This window comes from Carcharodon carcharias, chromosome 6, assembly GCF_017639515.1.
Source record: "Carcharodon carcharias isolate sCarCar2 chromosome 6, sCarCar2.pri, whole genome shotgun sequence".
Classification (NCBI taxonomy): Eukaryota; Metazoa; Chordata; class Chondrichthyes; order Lamniformes; family Lamnidae; genus Carcharodon; species Carcharodon carcharias.
The window spans coordinates 115,602,733-115,618,628 of record NC_054472.1 but is presented as its reverse complement, the minus strand read 5'-3'; the positions used below and the strand labels follow the sequence as shown (position 1 = coordinate 115,618,628).

The 15,896-nt window shown below is 39.8% G+C and overlaps 1 protein-coding gene across 5 annotated transcripts in view; it reads left to right on the top strand.

Annotated features, from left to right (window-relative positions):
* The window catches only part of efr3a (EFR3 homolog A (S. cerevisiae)), a 255,404-nt gene that overhangs the window by 217,404 nt on the left and 22,104 nt on the right, over positions 1–15,896 (top strand). For all 5 annotated transcript variants that reach the window (XM_041189698.1, XM_041189697.1, XM_041189696.1 and 2 more), the window contains one exon: positions 1,595–1,722. In XM_041189698.1, the coding sequence (XP_041045632.1) occupies positions 1,595–1,722 (128 nt within the window). The remainder of the gene's footprint in view (positions 1–1,594; positions 1,723–15,896) is intronic.

The following is a 15,896-nucleotide window of genomic DNA, read 5'->3' as shown; positions in this document are numbered from 1 at the left end:
ATTAAAATTTAATTCAAATGTCAGTGCCTGGATTTGCATACCCATTACTCAAACAACACATGAGCTCTGAATATCATAGTTCACTGCTGTTGGCAATAATGAGGTTGCCACATTTCAATTTATCATGCAGGGTCCAGTCTTATCAACTTGACTGAGTTCATGAATTATTTTGAATATATTGTGCATAAATTCCATCAGCAGATATTAATTTATTTTGCTGTCTGTATTACTTTAATCCTTTGGCTCAAACCTAAATTCCAGAAAGTGTAAGGTCTTTATCTTTGTACCTATGATTTTGGTAGAAAATAACCTCATTAAAGGTCCTAATTTCTTTTTTTGCTATTATCCATTTAGTTGAAGGATCATGATATCGACACTGAAGATAACTTGGAGTGACCATGTCATAATCAGCAAATGATAGGAAGGTCACTGTACATCCTTGCCCCTCTCCCCACCACTTTTATTTAAATGCCCCCTGGCACAGGAAAGATTCTTCCACTCCTGTCCTAGAAAAGCATCCAGATATACACACCATTTTAACTGCATAACTGACTCCAGTCTGCATGGTCGCTTGTCTGCCAACCAAAGCATGCAACATCAGGAATCCAGGCCATGACAGGCCCAGACGTTTTAAAGAAATTTTAAAGGATCCTTTGGACCAGCTGAGGCAAGAGTACTAGCCCCATCTTCGGCTCCACAAAGATACCTTTGGCCTCCCCTTATACCATGGCTCACCAGCACAGCCTGACCCCACACTAATTTTGACACCTGCATGCCTGCCGGGCAGCAGTGATGGAATTCCAGCCTGATTTGGTCAGAATTTGGTGTAGGAGCATACAAGTAAGGCCCAGAAGCTAAAATCCAGACCTTGAGCTCTGGGAGGGGTTGGACACTACGCTGCTTACTTTGGCCCCTGATGCCCAATTCAAGTTGAAACCTGCTCTGTTTGTTTAACTGCCACCTATTGAGGACTTGTCCACGATGCGCACCAGTGCTTATTTGAGTGTCACTTATTTGATCAGAAGGTTTTCTTGGTGATTCAGGTGGATGTCTGGCAGTGTCCAGCCTCAACACAAAAACATTACTTGGGTATTCAGCTTGTTGCTGCTTGTGGGATCTTGTATGTTTAAAAAATAACGACCTATACAATCCACTTCAGGTGATTAATTGGGTGTGAAGCACTTGAGATTGTGATTAGGTGCTATTTAAATGTAGTTTCCTTCTTTTCACTGCATGTTTATTGTATGATGATTCACAGTTCATCACCAGATGATGTGTTATGATGTAATTATTGGCCACTTGAGCAGTGAAGCTAACGCCTTGTGTGAGAACTCTTCTACAGAAACTTTATTCTATTAACACCCTATTTTTGATTGCATAATTTATATTTAGTAAACAATGATGTATTAATACAATGTTGCAGGTTTAAATTTGAATTCAATGAGAGAAAAGCCAGATCACATTATTATTGGATGATTTGTTTTTTAAGTTTCTGCTAAATTATTGTAAACCTACTTTTAAAAATGCATTAAGTTACAGGAGCTTTTAGCAGTTGTGTCACATGCTTAGTGTTAAATTTTCTAACTATTAATAGATTGCCCAAGACCCTGGAGACGCAAGACAAAAGCTGTCTTTTCTTGCAAAACAAGATTGCAGATGCATTGGCTGGCAGTGGCTACAATGTTGATAGGCTGTCGGTGCCCTATGTGCCCCAACCTACAGGTAGGTTTCAATTGTTTCAATCTGTGGAATATACAGATGTATGTGTTAATGATAAAGACCAAGCCACATGAAACTTATAACCACAATGAGTCATTACCAGCTGAATTTTACTTGTGTTTCTGATAGAAAGGCAGCAGAAGGCCGTGTGTGTTTTCTGTACAACAGATAAGATTGATTCCAGAGGTGTTCTTTTTCAATAGTCAGAATCTCCCAATAACAAACCATGTTTTCAAGAAAGTTGCACAATGTAGTTTGAAAAGCCACAGACAAGTAACTTAATCTCAACAGTTTTTCTCTGCAGAGTGAAACTGGTGGAGATGCAGAATTCTTGATAAGTCAGTCAGTAAATTTATTTAGTTTGGTAACTTGTGCATGATGTGGAAAAATGTACTCACTGTTGTGGATTCAAGCCTTAACCAAGAGAACTGACCATGTAATTTAGGCTGACATTAAAGTAGCAATACTGAGGAAGTGATGTCAGAGATGTTGTCTTTTGGATAAATCTTCAAAACCCCCTGACACTATTTAAAGAAGGTCAGGGAAGTTCGTCCGATGTGCCAGCACAATATTTCTCCAGCCTAACATAGTTAAAACATTATCTTAACGCTATTTGTGGAACTTTGCTATAAATTGGCTGTTATGTTGCACTACGTTGTAACAGTGATGACACTTGTTTTAATCCCAGATGAGATCCCCAATTGTGCTATGACTGGGTGAGGAGGATTAAGCTGGTTCCGCTTTCTTCCAACCTCCTCGGTCGGTCGCAACAAAGGTTTATTTAAAATCCTTTCCAGTGGATGCCTTCTCCCAATCCAAATGTATTTACTTTTTATAAGGAGACATTTTATCCACCAGACGCAATGGCGGCTTTTCACTTCGAATCATCCCAAACCCACCGCATTAATAATGCATTCCTGGGAAACACGCCATTTCTCATTCGCCTGCCACACTGTCATCTCGCCACTTCATCACACCGGGCACCACATTTAAAGTGCAGCTGCGTGCACACCTCACCTCCGAGTTCCCCTCAAAGTGCAGCCCCCCAAGTGCGCACACATGCTGTTGTGAAACACGTTGGTGTCATTGGGCAGGCCATCCGGTGGTAGGATGAGTCTGGCGGGCTAGCCTGATGTGCTGATGTATTACAATGAGGTTCTCGATGTCCAATGGCAGGAAATGCGGCCCGCCATTGATGGGCTGAGTGGACGATCACAAACTGATTTCACGACGTCATGAATCCGATTTTTGGCCTTCTCACCATATTGCCCGCTCATGCCACCGAACATGCCCAAAGCCAGAAAGCACGGACGTTTCTGCCCAAAGTGTAAAAATAATACACATATCAGTCCTTGGTTTGTCCATGAAGTGTAGATAGTGATATGTTGTAGCCGTTAAGTTGGGTGATTCTGATAGAACTGACTTTGGCAGATGACCTGGTTCTGTCTGCAGGGTTAACTGAAGGGGCTGCCCTGTCTTTCTCTTTGCTGCCTGTCTCTGCTAAAATATATTCTCTCCAGAGTGAGAGAGATCCTTCTTGCTACTTTGTTGTTCTTTTTCTGACTGGTCATCCGGCAGTTTTTACCTCATTTTCCTGTATTCCCGGAGGAGAAATAGTCATGTCTTGCATTCATCTCGGAACCTTGTACACCTTCTGAGAGATAAATCAAGAGGAGATGGGTGTGTTTGGGTATCTGATGAGATGTATGAAATAGTCTCCATTGTCCTCACAAACCCAGGAGATTAGTCCAGCCTTTTGCATTTTCCATACCTTTCTTTCAAGTGTCTGTTTGAAGCTGTCCTTGACACCTCTTCAGGTGTGAAATTGCATGTCCTCCCAAGAAGGTCCCGTCAGTATAATCCATGTAGGAATTTTCCAGAATATGGTCCCTTTACAGTTTCAGCCATCTTTTGATCAGTGTCTTTATTTATTTATTTAAAAAAACACAGGTATTCCTTAAAAAGTTCAATATGCCCATAGATAGTTGGAGAAGCTGTAGCGTACTTTCATGACATGCTTCAAATGTACTTCACTGGCTGTGAAGCACTTTGGGATGTCCTTCGGCTTGGCAAAGCTTGCTCTCTCTGTTTCTCCTTCCCATTCTTTCTTCCTTTTTCTTCCCCACTCCTGTTCCTTACTTTCTTCTCAATTGTGTAGCTGTTCTGACTTCAGTCAGTGTTCCCTAGAATGGTTGTGATCATCTGCACTGGCAGAAATAGGTCAGTGGCAGATGTCATTTAGCAGTGTAAAAACTAACCTCAGTAACTTGCCATCAAAATTTGTGTAATCATACATACACCAACTCTAATATGATTCATTAGTAGAGTGGTAGAGCCTTTGCTTCGATATCCTTAGAAACCAGAAAAATGGCTTAGAACGTTGTGTCCTGTGCAGAAATAACACGCATTCTTTCGAGTACTGAAACCTAGTTAAGGCAATAAAGGGAGGAAAGAAAATCGACATTCAGATATTTTGAATAAGCAGTTGAGTATTTAACTCATTTTGTGTTATTGCGTAAAAGACATCCTCAACTGTCAGCATGTAAAATCACAGAACTGTTACAGAAGAGGCCATTTGGCCCATCATGGCTGTGCCAGTTCTCCAAATGAGCAAATCACCTAGTCCCATTCCCCCACCTTCTCCCCATAGCCCTGCACAATATTTCTTTTCAGATAGTAATCCAATTCCCTCTTGAATGCCTCAATTGAACCTATCTCCTCTCAGGCAGTGCATTATAGATCTTAATCACTCAATGCGTGAAAAGGTTTCTCCTCATTTCTCCATTGCTTCTTTGCCAGTTACCTTAAATCTGCAACCTCTTGTTCTCGATCCTTCCACCAATGGGAGCAGTTTTTCCCTATCTACCCTGTCTAGACCCCTCATGATTTTGAATACCTCTATCAAATCTCCTCTCAACCCCCTCTTCTAGGAAAACAGTTCCAACTTCTCCAATTTATCTACGTACCTACCTCATGACTTCTTGTCATTATTCTTGTGAATCTTTTCCCCACTCTCTGTAATGCCTTCACATCTTTCCTAAAGTGTGGCACCCAGAACTGGACACACTACTCCAATTGAGGCTGAACCAGTGTTTTATCTCCCTGCTTTTGTACTCTATCCTAGACTTTATTAATAGGGGCATTGTATGCTTAATTAACGGCTCTCTCAATGTAACTTGCCACTTTCAAAGGGTTATACACCCAGGTCCCTTTAGAATTGTACCCTACCAAAATGAATCACTTCACACTTCTCTGCATTGAATTTCATTTGCCACTTGTCCACCCATTCCACCAATGTGTCCATGTCCCTTTGAAGTTCCACACTATCCATTTTATTCATTATGGGATGTGGACATCACTAGCTAGGCCAGCATTTATTGCCCAAGCCTAGTTGTTCTTGAGAAGATGGTGGTGAGCTGCCTTCTTGAACTGTTGCATTCCATATAGTGTAGGTACACACACACTGCTGTTAGGGAGGGAGTTCCAGGATTTTGACCCAGTGACAGTGAAGGAACAGCGATATATTTCCAAGCCAGGATGGTGAGTGGCTTGGAGGGGAACTTCCAGGTGGTGGTGTTCACATGTGTCTGCTGCCCTTGTCCTTCTAGATGGTAGAGGCACTGGGTTTGGAAGATGCTATCTAAGGAGCTTTGTTGAGCGGCTGCAGTGCATCTTGGAGATGGTACACACTGCTGCCACTGTACATTGGTGGTGGAGTGAGTGAACGTTTGTGGATGGGGTGCCAATCTAGCAGCTGCTTTGTCCTGGATGACTTTGGGCTTCTTGAGTGTTGTTGGAGCTGCACTCCTCCCCCTCCCAATTCATAATACTTCTAAATTTTGTATCACCTGCAAACTTTGAAATTGTACCCTGTACATCAAGGTCTAGGTCATTAATATATATTGGGAAAAGCAAGAGTCCCAATTCCAAGTACCAGGGAACTCAGTAAGAACCTTCCTCCAGTCCAAAACAACATCCATTAACTATTCTGTTTTCTGTCACTCAGCCAATTTCATATCCATGTTGCTACTATCCACTTTATTCCATGAGATATAATTTGGCTCACTTTGTTCAACACTGTATCAAATGCCTTATGGAAGTCCATGTAGACTATATCAATAGCATTACCCTAATCAACTTTCACTGTTACCTCTCCAAAAAAGCTTTAACAAGTTAGTGAAACATGATTTGCACTTCACAAATCCAGCTGGCTTTCCTTAATTAACCTGCATTTGTCCATGTGACTATTAATTTTGTCCTGAATTATTCTTTCTAGAAGCTTCCCCACCACTGAAGTTAAACTGGCCAATTGTTGCTGGACTTATCTTTACACCTGTTTGAAAAAAGGTGTAACATTTGCAATTTTCCAGTTCTTTGGCAGCTCCCCCCAACCCTGAGACTGAGGAAGACTGGAAAATTATGGCCAGTATCTCTGCAGCATCCACTCTCACTTTCCTCCATACCCTTGGGATGCACCTCATCCAGTCTTAAGACCATAAGACATAGGAGCAGAAATTAGGCCATTTGGCCCATCGAGTCTGCTCTGCCATTCAATCATGGCTGATAAGTTTCTCAACCCCATTCTCCCGCCTTCTCCCCTTACCAATCAAGAACCTATCTATCTCGGTCTTAAATACACTCAATGACCTCCACAGCCTTCTGTGGCAATGAATTCCATAGATTCACCACTCTCTGACTAAAGAAGTTTCTCCTCATCCCTGTTCTAAAAGGTCTTTCCTTTACTCTGAGGCTGTGCCTTCGGGTCCTAGTCTTTCCTACTAATGGAAACACCTTCCTCACGTCCACTCTATCCAGGCCTTTCAGTAGTTTGTAAGTTTCAATCAGATTCCCCCTCATCCTTCTAAACTCCATCGAGGTTAGACCCAGAGTCCTCAAACGTTCCTCATATGTTAAGCCTTTCATTCCTGGGATCGTTCTCGTGAACCTCCTCTGGACCCTCTCCAGGGCCGGCACATCCTTCCTGAGATACAGGGCCCAAAATTGCTCACAATATTCTAAATGTAGTCTGACATGAGCCTTATGAAGCCTCAGCAACACATCCCTGCTTTTATATTCTAATCCTCTCGAAATAAATGCCAACATTACATTTGCCTTCCTAACTACTGACTCAACCTGCAAGTTAACCTTAAGAGAATCCTGGACTTAATCTCCCAAGTCCCTTTGCATTCCAGATTTCTGAATTCTCTCCCCATTTAGAAAATAGTCTATGCCTCTATTCTTCCGACCAAAGTGCATGACCTCACACTTCCCCACGTTGTATTCCATCTGCCACTTCTTTGCCCATTCTCCTAACCTGTCCAACTCCTTCTGCAGCCTCCCCGCCTCCTCAATACTACCTGTCCCTCCACCTATCTTTGTATCATCTGCAAACTTAGCCAGGATACCCTCTGTTCCTTCATCTAGATCATTAATGTATAAAGTGAAAAGTTGTGGTCCCAACACTGACCCTGAGGAACTCCACTAGTCACCCGCCGCCATCTTTAGAAGGACCCCCTTATCCCCACTCTGACTCCTGCCAGACAGCCAATCTTCTATCCATGCTAGTACCTTGCCTCTTAACACCATAGGCTCTTATCTTACTGAGCAGCCTCCTGTGCAGCACCTTGTCAAAGGCCTTCTGGAAGTCCAAGTAGATAACATCCATTGGCTCTCCTTTGTCTAACCTACTCGTTACCTCCTAAAGAATTCTAACAGATTTGTCAGGCATGACCTCCCCTTGATGAAATCATGCTGACTTTGCCCTATTTTACCATGCACTTCCAAGTATTCTGAAATCTCATCCTTAATAATGGACTCTAAAATCTTACCAACGACCAAGGTCAGGCTAATCGGCCTGTAATTTCCCGTCTTTTGCCTCACTCCCTTCTTAAACAGGGCGGTTACATTAGCGATTTTCCAGTCCTCTGGGACCCTCCCTGACTCGAGTGATTCCTGAAAGATCACCACTAACGCTTCCACTATCTCTTCAGCTATCTCCTTCAGAACTCTGGGATGTAATCCATCTGGTCCAGGTGATTTATCCACCTTCAGACCTTTCAGTTTTCCTAGCACCTTCTCCTTGGTAATGGCCACCATACTCACCTCTGACCTCCGACTCTCTTGAACTTTGAGGTTGTCACTCATGTCTTCCACTGTGAAGACTGACGCAAAGTGCCTATTCAGTTCCTCCGTCATTTCTTTGTTCCCCACTACTACTACTCCAGTGTCATTTTCCAGCGGCCCAATGTCCACTTTTGCCTCTCTCTTACCCTTTATATATCTAAAACAAAACTCTTGCAATCTTCTTTTATATTACTGGCTAGTTTACCCTCATATTTAATCTTCTCCCTCCTTATTTCTTTTTTATTTGTCCTCTGTTGGTCTTTGTAGGCTTCCAATCCCCTGGTTTCCCACTGCTCTTTGCCGCATTGTATGCTTTCTCTTTAGCTTTTGTGCTGTCTCTGACTTCCCTTGCCAGCCATGGTTGCCTCGTCCTCCCTTTAGTATGCTGCTTCTTCCTAGGGATGAATTTTTGCTGTCTCCCCTAAATTACTCCCAGAAACTCCTGCCATTGCTGTTCCACTGTCTTTCCTGCTAGGCTCATCTCCCAGTCAATTCTGGCCAGCTCCTCCCTCATGCCTCTGTAGTTGCCTTTATTCAACTGTAATACCGTTACATCTGATTCCAGCTTTTTCCTCTCAAATTGCAGGGTAAATTCTATCATATTATGGTCACTTCCTCCTAAGGGTTCCTTCACCTTAAGCTCCCTTATCAAATCTGCCTCATTACACATCACTAAATCTAGAATTGCCTGTTCCCTCGTGGGCTCCACCACAAGCTGCTCCAAAAAGCCATCTCGTAGACATTCCACAAATTCCTTTTCTTGGGATCCACTACAAACCTGATTTTCGCAGTCTACCTGCGTATTGAAATCCCCCATGACCACTGTAACCTTGCCTTTCTTACACACCTTTTCTATCTCCTGGTATATCTTGTGCCCCACATCCTGACTACTGTTCGAAGGCCTGTCCATAACTCCCATTATGGTTTTTTTTACCTTTGCAGTTTCTCAACTCTACCCAAACAGATTCTACATCATCTGACCCTACGTCATTTCTTGCTATCGATTTAATTTCATTTCTTACTAACAAAGCAACCCCACCCCCTCTGCCAACCTGCCTATCTTTTCAATAGGATGTATATCCTTGGATATTTAGCTCCCAGTCCTGATCCCCTTGCAGCCATGTCTCTGTGATGCCCACCACATCATATCTGCCAATTTCAATCTGCGCCACAAGTTCATTTACCTTATTTCGTATACTTCTTGCATTCAGATGCAACACCTTCAGTCCAGTACTTCCTGTAACCTTTCTCATTGTCGTCCCTTTATCTGATGTGGTTGAAGGTAGATTCCTAGCCCTTTCCAAATACTCTGTCCTATTTTGTGTTCTGGAGACTTTAATAGCCTCTCCTGGGCTCTCCTTTCTTTTCAGTTTTTTCTTAATTTTCCATGAAGTTGAATCCCTCCCCCACGCTAACCTGCTTTGTTTCCCATTTGTCATACTTCTTGGAGTTTTAACCCCTTGGTGCCTTCTGAACTTTAAGTACAGGCAACCTATCTGATACCACCTCCTTATCAATATTAAACCCGTGTAGTTGCGAGTTACCCCCTCTTTCACCATGTCCTGGGTAACATCAGTCTTCTGGTAAAGACAGATGCACATAATTTGTTTAATACACTCCGCTATGTCCCCTGCTTCCCATGCGTAAATCCCCTTTTTGGTCCCTAATTAGCCCCACTCGTCCTCCTATCACCCTTTTACTGTTTAAAATGACATATTTTTGAAACCATCTTTTGTGCAAGGACTGGTATAGCTAACAGCTTCTTATTTGTAGATGTCATCACTGGTGGTTTGGAATTGGTTGCTTAAAGGCAGTAGTTCCGTTGTTCTGGTAATTCTAGATTCCTAAAATTACTATTCATTATTGATTAACTACATTGCGTGAATATGACCAAACCAAGTACCTTTTCTCGTGTAGAATAATCCAAAGGTGTATTTTCTTTTCACTGTTCCTTTGTATTTTTTTAATTTATGGCCACTTCTCTAATGTGCTCTTGCATCTAGACCACAACCAGCTTTTTACTTCAGGAAAACCCAGGCATAAGTGCAGGCGGAAATCAAGAGGTAAACGTTGGCTTAGTAAGAGCTGCATCATGTAAAAAGACATGGGTGCACCAGTGCAATAAACATTAGTTCACTTGATTGCTGCCTTTGCAGTAGTTAATAAACTTAGGTTAAAAAAAACAAGCCCCAAAAGCTGCTAGTGCTTGTTTAGAAGCTAAAGCAAATAGGTGAGCACAATAAGTTTTTTCATATTTAATTTTACATAATGGCCTTAAAAAGTTCTTTTGAAATTTGAAGGTGAAAATAGACTGTGGAAAAAGGTCTTTAGCTGATCATGTATTTTTTATGAAGCCTCAAAGATAAAATATGACATTCTAGGATATGTCATCAGTAAAAATATATTATGTTGACAGTGTTTCTCCAAGATTCAACAGGTGATGATTGTACCAATACATAATGGCATTTTTGCTGAATTTTCAAAGGGAAAATCTGGGAGTCCCCAGAATGTGTTTTTTTTTAAATCAAGTTTTTTGTATGTAGGTTAGTGTCCTCTAATGTTTGTAATTAAGCAGAAGGGTAGCTCACTCTTTGCGGTATATGAACAGGACCAAGTGCTGCCTGAAAAGAAATAAACTCTTCTATGCTTAGCATCAAAAGTAACCACTCTGGGTAAGACAGTACATGTCAGGTTGACAACTTTAGTGTTATAAAGTATTGACATAGATTACATTTTACAATTAATGTATAATGTGCTAAACTGTGAAATTGCCAATAATAAAAAGGTAAAAGTTTTTCCTCTTTCTACAATCTTTTTAAATTTTTTATTAGAAGTATTCTTGCAAATGCTGGTTGTTATGGTTTATAATAAGGCACATTTAGTGAAATTTCAACTTAATTGATTTAAAATGTTGAAATGTTTCCCTGTTGTCCTTGTGGCAGAAAACTGGTATTCACTAATATCCTAGGCTGGAGAGCTTGCACAAACACTGTGATTAAGTTTGAGTTTACAGCAGTAGAAAACTTGGGCTTGTAAAGCTGTTGCTTGTATTTCAATTTCATGGAATCATAGGAATCTTAGCACTGAAAGAGACTGTTCAGTTTATTGTGCTAACTTTTCAACTGCTTTAATTCAATTTCCTTACCCGTTTCCTGTATCCTTTAATATGCCTTTTCAAATAACTATCCAATTCAGTTTCATAATAGTGTCAGCCTCACTAGCCACTTGTGGGAAAGTGTTTCAGGTTCTAATAACCTATGTATGGAGGAAAAACAATTTTTCTAAATTTTATCTTCCTTCCAGCACGGATCTCAAGTCTCTGTCCCATTTTTTTTACCTTTTGCTGATCATTAGAAACAATCTTTCATTATTAATCCTCTTAAAATTTAACCTTAATTTTTAGGCCCCCCACATCACCCATAACCTTTTCTGATTCGGTAGAAAAAAAGCCTAAATTAATTTTGAACCTTCTCTCATATTGATTACTTCACTTTCCTGATATCATTCTTGTGATTCTTTACTGTTATTCTTCCTATAATGAGATTCCCATAACTATACATGTTACTCATATTCTGGCCTAACTAACCTTTTAAACAAGTTTATCATCGTCCCTATGCACAAAACTCAATCTCATTTGCCTTTCTTGTGACCTTTTCTACCTGCACTCCTATCTTATTAAAGATCTATGTGTTTACACCACTAAATAACTGTTCTTGCTTTCTGTTAAGTGTCTTACCATTTCAGATCTGCTTCCTTTCACTGTTCCTTTTCCAAAAATGTACAGCTTCCTACATCTTTGCATGAATTACATCTGCCCTCTATTAATTGATCTACCCTCCTGCATTCTCAAATGTTTACTCAATTTGAAAAGTTCTCTAATTTTATAGTGGTAGCCTCAAGATCATTACTCTTGTGTTTATGCCCAAATCATTTACAAAAATGAAAAAAGACTAAGTTGGACAGGCCACATCCTATCAATCCACAAAGCAACTGTTCCTGCTCTGTTTTCTATCCATGTGCATATAATCCCTTAAGATATCTGTCTGAATTTGCATAAGTCTCTTCTGTAGCACTTTACTAAACATCTGAAAATTTTGTTACCAATATCTATTATATTTGCTATTGTTTGAATTTTTTTGCAAAATAAATTCAACCTTGTAGACTTATCTTTTTTTCCAGATGTTGACAATCTGTTTGGTTTTTAAGATTTCGAGCAGGTTCACTTTTTATCTTTGTCAATATTTAAAGTATTTTTGGAATATTTGTTAAATCAATTTTTTTAATCCATCTGCTTTTCTCCTTTGTGTAATGTAATCCTTTTTTGTACACATTTTCTCATAATATGACATTATGAGAAGACAGCATTGGTTTAATTGGGATCTTTTCTTAAGCCTTGTCAGTAGGGACTAAGTGTTTTGCAACTTTTTTATGCATGAAAGATATGTGTTCATTATATGACATACTTTTGTCCTGCAAATAATGCAAATAGGTGCAAGATGAAGAACTCTTATACAGTATATCAGTAATGCAAAATGGCACATTTTGTGCATACTGAGCATGCCATTTAGGTGTTATAATCAAAAGACAACATTGAGAATTTGTTAATTTTTTGGGTCAAGTAATTTGGAGCAATGCCATAGCCTGCATAAGTTTCACACACGCTGCATGTAATGCAGTTTGGCAGCCAATTCTCTCGATTTAGCGCTTTTTAAAAAAAACATCTGAGGCAATTATTTTTTTTTTGAGTGGGTCTGAGCAATAAATCGTTTTACCTATTCAAGATTCTATACTACACCCTACAAGGTACATTTTGTACTATTCGTATCATTTTCTTTAAACTCTGGTTATTGGATTTATTCAACTTTAACAAATCCTAAACATTCAGCTGCTGAGACGAATGTTGAAAATCTGTTTCACTTTGAATAACAGGTTTTCATCACAAAATAATGATTTCAGAAGACACTGATAGCTGTATGTGGGCTTTTGATGATATCCCAGGTTTGAATATGGACTGTATTGCCTCTACCTGTGTGCAGTTATTTATGAGAGAACAAACGGGCTTGGAATATGAAAATATTTTTGTGATATGGGCGATAATTGTTTTTTAATTTAATTTTTTCAAGATGAATTGACAAAACATTATCAAGTTACTCATGAAATACTATGCCATTGAAGTTGCAATATCGTATAGTACCTTTGTAACCTCCCTGCACTTTGCTTGTGGGTTTTTCACACTGAAATCAATGCAATTCATTTGTGCAGTGTCCAAGATTTATTAGTGCAATATCCAAGATTGTGCTATGAAACAGGTGAGGTGCCTCCCCTTTCCAAATTCTCTAACTACTGTTTTGATCCCCTTTGTGAAATAACTGCTCTGATTTTAAATTTCACATGCAAATATAAGTTTTACTGTATATTTGCTTAAAATCATATCAAAGTAGTAAAATTTTAAATAGGTTACACCACAAGTCCAGCACTTAACATAATTCACATTTGGTAAGGAAGGCAGGGAGAAACCACAAGAGTTTTTATCATTTAAATGTAAGTTGCTGTTGAGTGAAAATGAAGAAGGTTTGTAACTGTCATTGACAAATTCATGATGGTTTTCTTTGCCAGTTGAATAAAATTGCCTGGAGAACATTCTGACAGGATCAAGGACAGTTGATCCATGTGCAAAAAAACCTATAGCTTGTTTCAATGTAACATATGTCTTTCAATTCCAAAGGTTATATTGCATTGCTATGGTATTTATAAAATATATTGAGCAATTGGAAGATGCCATTGGCATCAGTTTTCAATAAGAGTATAGGACTTCCACTTTAGCATGCATATTCTGATGTGGCATGGATTCAGGGTAAAAGTGCTCATAATTAGGACCCAGAATATTCTAATTCAGGAAATTTTAAAAGAACATTGCAACATTTGTGATGGTATACTTCTAATCATAAATAATTTCCTGGGAGAAGCAGCATTTTTTTTTTAAATGCCAATTCAAGGAATGAAGACAACTCTGGGAAATCCCTCTACAAACCCCAGAGATGATTTAAAAAGTTCCAGAAGGCCACGGTGACCATTAGGCACATTACCCAACATCCATTTAGCTTTTCAGGCTCAGCCAGGAACTCATTCAGTTTATTTTTGGGGGTTTGCTGTAAAGCTATGTTCGTTGTATGCATTCACAACTTGTTCCAGAGGCCAAGGTCCTTTTGCATAAAGAAAAAGATGTCTACCCTAATTCTACACTTCCGTATCCCAGGGTTCTCACTAATTTATCTAATTCAAATAATGTATCCAACAAATGCAGTCTTGTCTCTATTTTAAATACCTCAGTCAAATCCCTCCCCACAACACTTTGCCAAGACCCATTTCTTTAATTGGGTTAACCTAGAGTGGCTGTCCTCTGTACCTTTTCCAGGGTCTTCATATTTCCCACCATGTAAAAGGGACTAAAAGCCAACATCATTTTTCTAGATGCAACCTTAACAAAGATTGGTACTAATGGTTCAATGTTTACTTTTAATATTGGTAGCCTTAGCAGTATATCCTAATAATCTATCTGCAATGCTGCTAAGCTTACATTGCAGATGACAGTGGACAGAGATCTTACCATGTGCCTTAATTATTAATCACCAAAAGTTATGATGCAGAGATCTAGCATATATAACTATTTTTTAAAAATAAGTAGAATCACAAATATTGGTGGTTTGTACTATACTATTTTGTGTGATTAACTGAATTAAACCACATACTTTTTAAATTAATGACAAAAGTGAGTAACTCCTACATCACATATTACATGAACAAGTATATCTTTTTTGGCATAGGCATCAGTTTGAGCCAGAAATGGCTGCTTGAGCACAGGACTAAGTTAGAGGTGCACTAAATAAATTTCATTTTCAATCAAACTATTCCTGTTGAGTGAGATGTGCTAAACACCAGCTAAGCAAACTTATATCAAATGCATGCAGTTCTCTTAGTTCTCTTTGATTGGCATGGGGATGGGGTCATTACACCAGTGGGATGAGTTTAAATAGCACTTACTTTGAAGTTTTGTGCTAAAACATGTTTGATCTTATGCAAGTCTTAAATACTTTGCTTTGGTTATCTTGTCGACTGCGTTTGCAGCCAACACCGTGCATGTGCAGTTGTACCGTTTTACTCCGTGACTTCATTGCATGTGACCGATTTGTCAGTGACCAGAGGCAGAGATGTTTATCAAAGCATTATTAAAGACATTTTCTCATGCATTTTGAAAGATATTTTAAGCAAATACAAATGCTGTGAGAAAATACCAAGCAAGACCCCATTTCCTAACTAGTTTAAAAAAAACCTCTCATTGTACCCAACAATATTTGCCCCACAGCTCCCCAAACTGAAGGAGGCCACCGAAGGATAAAGTGGACTGTTGTCTTGGGCACCAATTCAGTAGTTTAACCTGCTCACGATCTCACTCTGGGCCTCTGTTGGGAACAAAGTTGGCCTCATTCACTTGGCACCAAACTGTGCAACCACACATGATTCATTCAGTCCCACACCCGTGCCCCTGATTGGTTTACACACATCACCCCACCCCCCTCGGCCTGACCTAAATCTTGCTATTGATTGACATGAATGTCAATCATGTCCAGGTGTCCACCCCCTCTATGCTATCCGGTTAGGTTGCGTGGCAGCCACTCTCTGACAGGTTTTTGCTGGCACTGTGTCTCCTGCCGATTAAATGATTGCTTTACTGCGCAGATGGATATTGTTGGCCATCTTGCATGGCCATCTTGTGTTGGCAAGAGAGTGTTCTTGTTCTCCCCCCGCTCACCCTCCATCTAAAGACTTGAGCCAATTCAATATTGCTGAAGCCCAATAATTGAGAATAATGGAACACCCTTAAATATGAGTTAAGTATTAAAATGTATGAGGTCATCAAGATATCCAAATCATGCAATACAGTGCTCTACTATGGACTACTTAGCTACAACAAAATGTTCAAAGCGCAGCACAAGAAGTTATGCGTACAATAATCCTAAGGGTCACCTCATGCGCATTGTAGTCTCTCCAGTTCC